The sequence below is a fragment of the Limulus polyphemus genome, unplaced genomic scaffold (assembly GCF_000517525.1).
Source record: "Limulus polyphemus unplaced genomic scaffold, Limulus_polyphemus-2.1.2 Scaffold395, whole genome shotgun sequence".
Taxonomy (NCBI): Eukaryota; Metazoa; Arthropoda; class Merostomata; order Xiphosura; family Limulidae; genus Limulus; species Limulus polyphemus.
In genome coordinates, this window is record NW_013666005.1 from 348853 (window position 1) to 355688 (window position 6836).

Sequence of the window (6836 nt, forward strand, 5' to 3'; positions counted from 1 at the left end):
GTGGCATGATATTGGGTAAAACAAAATACATTGTCTAGCTAACTAATGAATGCTGGAAGTGTAGCTACAAGTTTGGCTTCCAATTTTGATTTCATTCCTTTAAGTTGCACACTCAATCCTATTTTTGCTGCAACTTTTTTTCACACACATAAGGTGTTTTTGATTAGATATCATGACTTTTTGTCAATACACACCAACAAACCATAGCAAGTAAGAAAGTGACACTTGATATTAACCAACATTAGATTTAGGATTGTAACCCTATTATTCAGAACAGACATATACTTTAAAAAACCAACAGATTTTTTAAAATATATGGTAGTTTTTTCTCTCTAAAACAGTGTTAATTACTTCCTTTATAGTAATGCCATGGAATCTAGATTAACAGTTTTTTGTCATCACCCACATGCACTTGGTCCAGTCATATCAAGCATCATTATTTACACTAATTGCTTAAGCTAATATCAGTTGATGCTAAAGGCTCTTTAATTAGAAGTATTTAATCAAATTTTGCAACCTTATACTTAAAAATTGGCAATGAATAATAACAGTTCACTCTTATGATTCTTTTGAAAATTTGAGCTAGAAACTGATAATCTAATTTTCTTAGGCTAACCAATACTTGTGTATCCGCATGTCCTTTCACTCTATAGCTTTGCCACTCTAAATTAGCAGTCTTTAATCCAAATGACAAAAAAACTAAAAACAGTCCATTTACTATTAGGTGAAGTTGTAGTAAAAAATTCAGACTGATAGCTCACATGAATTTTTGTGTAGGCATGCTCAAACATTTTGGTCACATTTGAGTGGTTTTTGTTGAATAACTTTGGACATTTGACTTATATTTAGACCAAATTTGACACCTAATTGTGGGTTGTGAAGATCTATCAGTGTACTAAACATGAAACAGATCCATAAAAGTTAAGTATGTTTTTCTATCAAATAAAGTTTCCATACTTTCAGTGCGAAGAAAAAAATAATAGGAAAAAAAATTCAATCAAAATTGTATATTTCTTATGTCTTGAAATTTGGTATGTAAAGTAAGGTTCCAGTAGAGCATATCCACTGAAAATATGTGATAGTTTGGATTACCACAGTCCAAGCTACAGGAGGTAGAAAATTGCTAAACTATCACTCTTGTTAATAAGACACAGTGTGTCCTGCAGTTTGTTTTGGCTATGCAAAACACAACTGTGTGTCTTGATCATAACCTTGGGTTTCAAACATTACCCATTATTACACTTCAACTTAAGTTTCCAGTTTCTTATACTGTAGTAGTTACATTTAGAAATTTATACCAAAGAGAAATTACTTAAGGAAGTACTGAACTTAATTCGGGACACAGCAAGAAGGAGAAGTACCTCTTGAAAATCATCACAAGTTTTGCCTATTGTATGCTACACATCTATGAGAGAATTGGTTTAAACTGGTGTAACTCAATTTAGATAATCTGTAATAATCATATGGGAATACAGCTTGGAGAGACTCAGAGTATAAAAGCTGCAAACATGGGGAGCTAGTGTCAGTTAGCCATAATCCACGTCCTTTCTTTGCTAAAGGAACCAGTGTTTACTCTGCCATCCATTTAACTAATTACAATGCCATTAAATAATATCTAAGCTATTTCAGTCTTCCTTTGGTCCTAGAACTCCCTTAATACTTGTATCAGTAAATTATCTTTTCACTGTATAACTTAAGGTTAAGATGTTTATTTTCAGCTCATTAGTATGCTTCAGTATTTATTGTATGTTCTGATTATGGCAACTGATTTTTCTGTGTTGACTCAAAAGTGCTTTCTTATTTGTAGCTGACAGAAATGTTTATCACACTGTCATTTGCAATGGTTTTTGTAATGATAACAAGAAACATTCACTTGTATATAACAGGCTACATTGTTCATGACTGTTTAGTAATACATCTAAACTTTTAATTAACTGTGTTTCTTTGGTACATGGTATAGTTATCTTTAAAACTTCATAACAGTAATTGACACTTTTTATTCATTTACCTCAAATTCCTCATATCAAAATTATTTTAATAATCTAAATAGAGTGAACTTCACTTTCTATTCTAATATTGCAAATGGCACCTGAGTATTCTCATTGCTGATGGTTATTACAGTAAAAACTAAAGAATGCTGGACAGTACTAAGATGTTTGTGGGTTCAAGATAATCTAAACTTTTAAAAATTATAATATAGCCACAAAACTAATCCAAAAAAGAAATACATTATATACACGTTTTATTAAACAATAGAAAAAAAATAATGATGAAATAAAAGAAAAAAAGCTTTATTAACTTTTAGTCTTGTATATTGAAAATGTTGTGTACACATATGAGAGAGAAATAGCTACTTGTAAAATGGCCATTACTTTAGAATGTAAGGAAAAATAATGTTATTGTAACTAATAAATAAAGCTGTTATAAATATTGAAAGTATCTCTCAAATTATAATCCCTTTGAATGGTATGACTTATTTTACAAGATTTTTGTTTTATCAATGTCATAACTATATAAAGCAAATATACCAGAAATGTTTTTAAATGAAGCTTAAACAAGTCAGTGAACCTTTTTTAACTCTATGTATCTGAGACTGTATTAATCTGTAATATTTACTTTAGTGTTTATATACACTTTGTGTATCTGAGACTACATTATCTACAGTACCTTTGTTGACCTGTAATGCTTACAGTTATGTGTATACATATAGTTACTTCCTTCTCATAGGAATCAGATTTATTTATACAGTTTTATTATCAAAGTCAGTAAACAAACCTATCAATCTTGTTTTCTTCTGATAACAAGAATTGAAACACTTACATACTTAGTCATTTTGTAATTATACACATTGACCTTGCTTAAATAATCTACCATAAAATATGTATTTTTGATTTTATCATTTTGTTAAAGTTTTCAAAGTAAGGGTCAGTGACTGAAGTTCTACCTAGAAAAATATGCAAGCACAGTAATATCAACGGTAACTAATTTGATGATAATATTTTTTGAGTTGAATTAAATTTATACATGTTCAGGCAAAGTCAAACTATATTGCATTATTTTGTGACTACAAAATGTAAGTTTGACTGGAGTAGGTTTGTTGGATTATTGGGAAATGTTATGTTTCTTTTTACAAAATATTTGAAAACAGCTCAATATTCTCAAAAAACTGCATATAAATATTTACAGGGGTTTTATATATTATTATTATTATTGTATTTGAATTTGTGGATAATTTTAATGTTTTCATGTTTGAATTTATACTATAAGGTACCTTTCAACATCATTTAGTATTTATACAGATAAAAAAATTCATTGTTTGAATTGAAAAACTTCTATATGAATGTGTTTCCAATCAATTTTATTATCATATACCTATTTTGTAATTGTTCTGAACATTAGAATGTTATGGCCAATTGTATAAATGATGAAAAATATCTTAGTTTATCATTATTTTATGTAAGTTTCTTAGAACTGTTGCAGTTTAAAACTAAAATTATATAAATTACTTACTCTTCAAATGATTATTCAATTGAGATATTTGGGTGAACACAAGTAAATAAATGTATGTCTAATATACATCTGTATTTATTTATTCTAATATACAAGTATCTGACACATCGAGCTGCTGATGTAGGTATTATATTCTCATCTTCTTCTGAGAGATAGAGAGTATTCTGATAGATAAAACTGAAACATTATACTAAATTTTCTAATGCAGAAAAGCCTAATGAAAATGAAGGCTGCTTTATGGAAGTTAATTCATGGCTTCATTTTCTGTTGTTTCTCCATAAAACATTTTTCTTAACCTTTATCATTTGCTTGATAATGATTGGGCAATGATAGAATCTTTTATGTTTTTGAACAAATTTCATGTCTTTATAAAGTTTTATCATTCTTCTGGTATGCACTAAAAATTCAAAATAAGGTATCTGCTGAAATAGGAGTAAAATAATGTCTACAGCTTTTGTACATGTACGAAATGGGAATTTTTGTCCACATTTCATTTGGGAAAAAAAAATTTTTTCACAGAAATAATTAAAGGTCTTAAATATTTGCAAAATATACTAACAAGCTAAGTGTTAATATATAGATGTAATAACATGAAGTTAGCTTTTCTTGTTATTTTGTTGGAATTCAACAAACTTATTAATCTTTAAATATTCAAATAATTCTTCCATATATCTATATGCATATGGTAGTGATATATGACTTACAGTAGTTTTTTTTTCTTCTATTATTTCAGATCGTAATGCCTTTTTAGATGTACCAGGTGTAGGTAAGTTTTCGTTTATGTTGCATGTTCAATGTAACAACAGAATGACATTTTATGTATGATTGACTTGAATAAGATACAGAACTACCTTATTGTAACATCTAGAATAATAGATTTTTCATACATTGTGAGGAGAATAAGAATTTTATAGTGAAATTCCTATAACACATTCATTTTCAGTTTCAAAAGTACTTATTTAATAGAAAACAGTGCACAAGTACAGCTTAAAGTAAAAAATGCTTTAACACTATATAATGATTGTGTGTTTGTTTAAATTATATATAATCTACATTTGCAGCCTATGACAGGAACAGCACTATAAGTGAGGGTTCTGGCATCAGTATGTCATCTCAACGTACTTACATACATGAGCAATCTACCCTCGTTGTAGAAACCAACGAGAATGGTGTGATTAAGTGAGTAATATTTCATAAAAACAACTTTTGGAAAGGAGCTCAATATTTTTATTCCTGTATATGGCCATAAACACTTTAATTGCCAAATTAATTTCTTTACTTTATCAAAATTTGTATTTCAGATTTTAAGTTCTCTTAGTGTATATGAAAACATTTTATTTCTTTGATATCTGTCGTAGAAATATTTAAAATAAATTTAATGAACATATGGTACAGAACTGCAATAATTTACTGTGGTTAAGAAAATTCACAGTTCAAATTATATCCTTGTTTATCCCAATAGAAGAAAATGAGCATTAATTAAAACAGAAAATAATTATATGCAAATCTCAGTGCGTGTCAAAGAAATTTACATACCTAATATGCACATGAACACATTGAAATTAAATGTAGAAGGTGAAATGAAAATACTTGAGGTTAAGTAGAAATCAAAATAAGATTCACATAGCAAGTGTGTATAAATGAAAAGTACACTATTGTAAAGATTCAACTTTCTGTACTTTTTATATATATATATATATGATAAACAAAAAAGTATGTGTTAGAGTATGAATTGATATACTAATAAACAACCAAGAAGATTATATTGGTTTATTTATGTATTTAAGACTTACTGATTTCAGCAAAATATAATTTACTGTAGTATATTTTTTTCTAAATACAGTATTATGTATAGTTACATTAAGTGTGCAGAGAAAACTTTCATTCTCAACATTTTCCATTTGATTTTAGTTATGTCAGGCTTAGGTGTGTGAAGTATGATATTAACCCTATCACCCCAGGTATCTTTTATTGTGCATGACACAAAGTTTTAGTGTCTTACATTCAAAATTCTATTAAACCACTTTTTATTTATGTTATACCAATTAGAATAGCATAAAATCTTAGCTAATAATACATATTTTAATAGTATATAAGTTTTAAGTTCTTAATTCTATGAGGCAATATTTAAAAAAATCCTGAATTTCCACTAGTATGACCCACATGACACATTTTTTTCTTAGCATCTCATCATCCCTATTTTATCCACCACCCCCTTGAAAAAGTACGAAATTAATTGTAGATTACTCTATAAAATCGTTGAAACTCAGGCAAACCATAATCTTTATAGTCTTTAATTTTGTTTGGTTACAGAGCTATCGAATAGAAAATAAGACCCCTCCTGCCACACCCATCTGTCACTTCCTCTCTTTCACAAATCGTTGATAGTTCTCTGTTACATTTCATTATATATTACTGATAACCAATAGAAAGTCAAGGTTTTTATCTGTCAAATAATGTATTGTATAGCATTGTATTCTGAACAGAATATCGCCATTTTCACTCACACTACAAGATTCGTTCCTCCCATGGGAAAGTTAATGATTAGCTTGGATGAACTTGTAACGACTCTTGTTGCATAGCTAGAAAGCCAGAAAATTTTTGAGAGGTAAGAGAATTTGTCTACTTTTGCATGTTATCAGTCTATATTCGTTGGTGCATTATTTAATTAAATAAAAATTATTAAGTGCGTTACTATAATTACTATAAGAAATCAGGCTTAACTATCCTTGACAGTCAATAGCAAGAAAAAAAGAAGATTGAATAAGTGCTTTATTTCTTGTTTTTCATATTTATTCTTTATTTATTATTATAAAAGTAACTAAAATCTAAAAACATGGGTTTTTTAAGTCATTTTAAACTAGATTAGGTAAAATACGTAATAATAACAATAATACAATTAAAATAGTTCACAAGGCACGCACACAAGCAGCTCGTGGGTAATGTAATTTGATAGCGTAACATGAGCTGCACATTCCCAGAGTGATTTACAACTTGTAATGGCACGGATAGTAGTTAGACACGGTTCAAAAGGCAATAAAACAATAAAATCTAATTATAAATAGATGTATACTGTTACAAACTTAGAGCTACTTAGGATAAACAAATGAAGTTTCATGTTACAATCTGAAGTCATTCTAGAAAGAAAAAAGGGTAATTTAGGCTTATTTCGATTTTTTTTTTCTGATGGTTACGAGGTTGGTCAAATTGACTGTTCCTGTTTTGAGATAAGGTAGAGAAAATAACAGATAAACTATAAAGTTTTACACAAAAAAATACATTTAAAATGCATTTAGGAGGTTTTAGGGATTACACAAAGGAAACTT

General features: G+C 28.5%; 1 protein-coding gene across 1 annotated transcript in view; it reads left to right on the forward strand.

Moving 5' to 3' along the window:
• The window catches only part of LOC106457946, a 94899-nt gene that overhangs the window by 78763 nt on the left and 9300 nt on the right, over positions 1–6836 (forward strand). Inside the window, exons 16-17 of the mRNA XM_022384038.1 lie at positions 4244–4276; positions 4572–4689. Of these exons, the coding sequence (XP_022239746.1) occupies positions 4244–4276; positions 4572–4689 (151 nt within the window). The remainder of the gene's footprint in view (positions 1–4243; positions 4277–4571; positions 4690–6836) is intronic.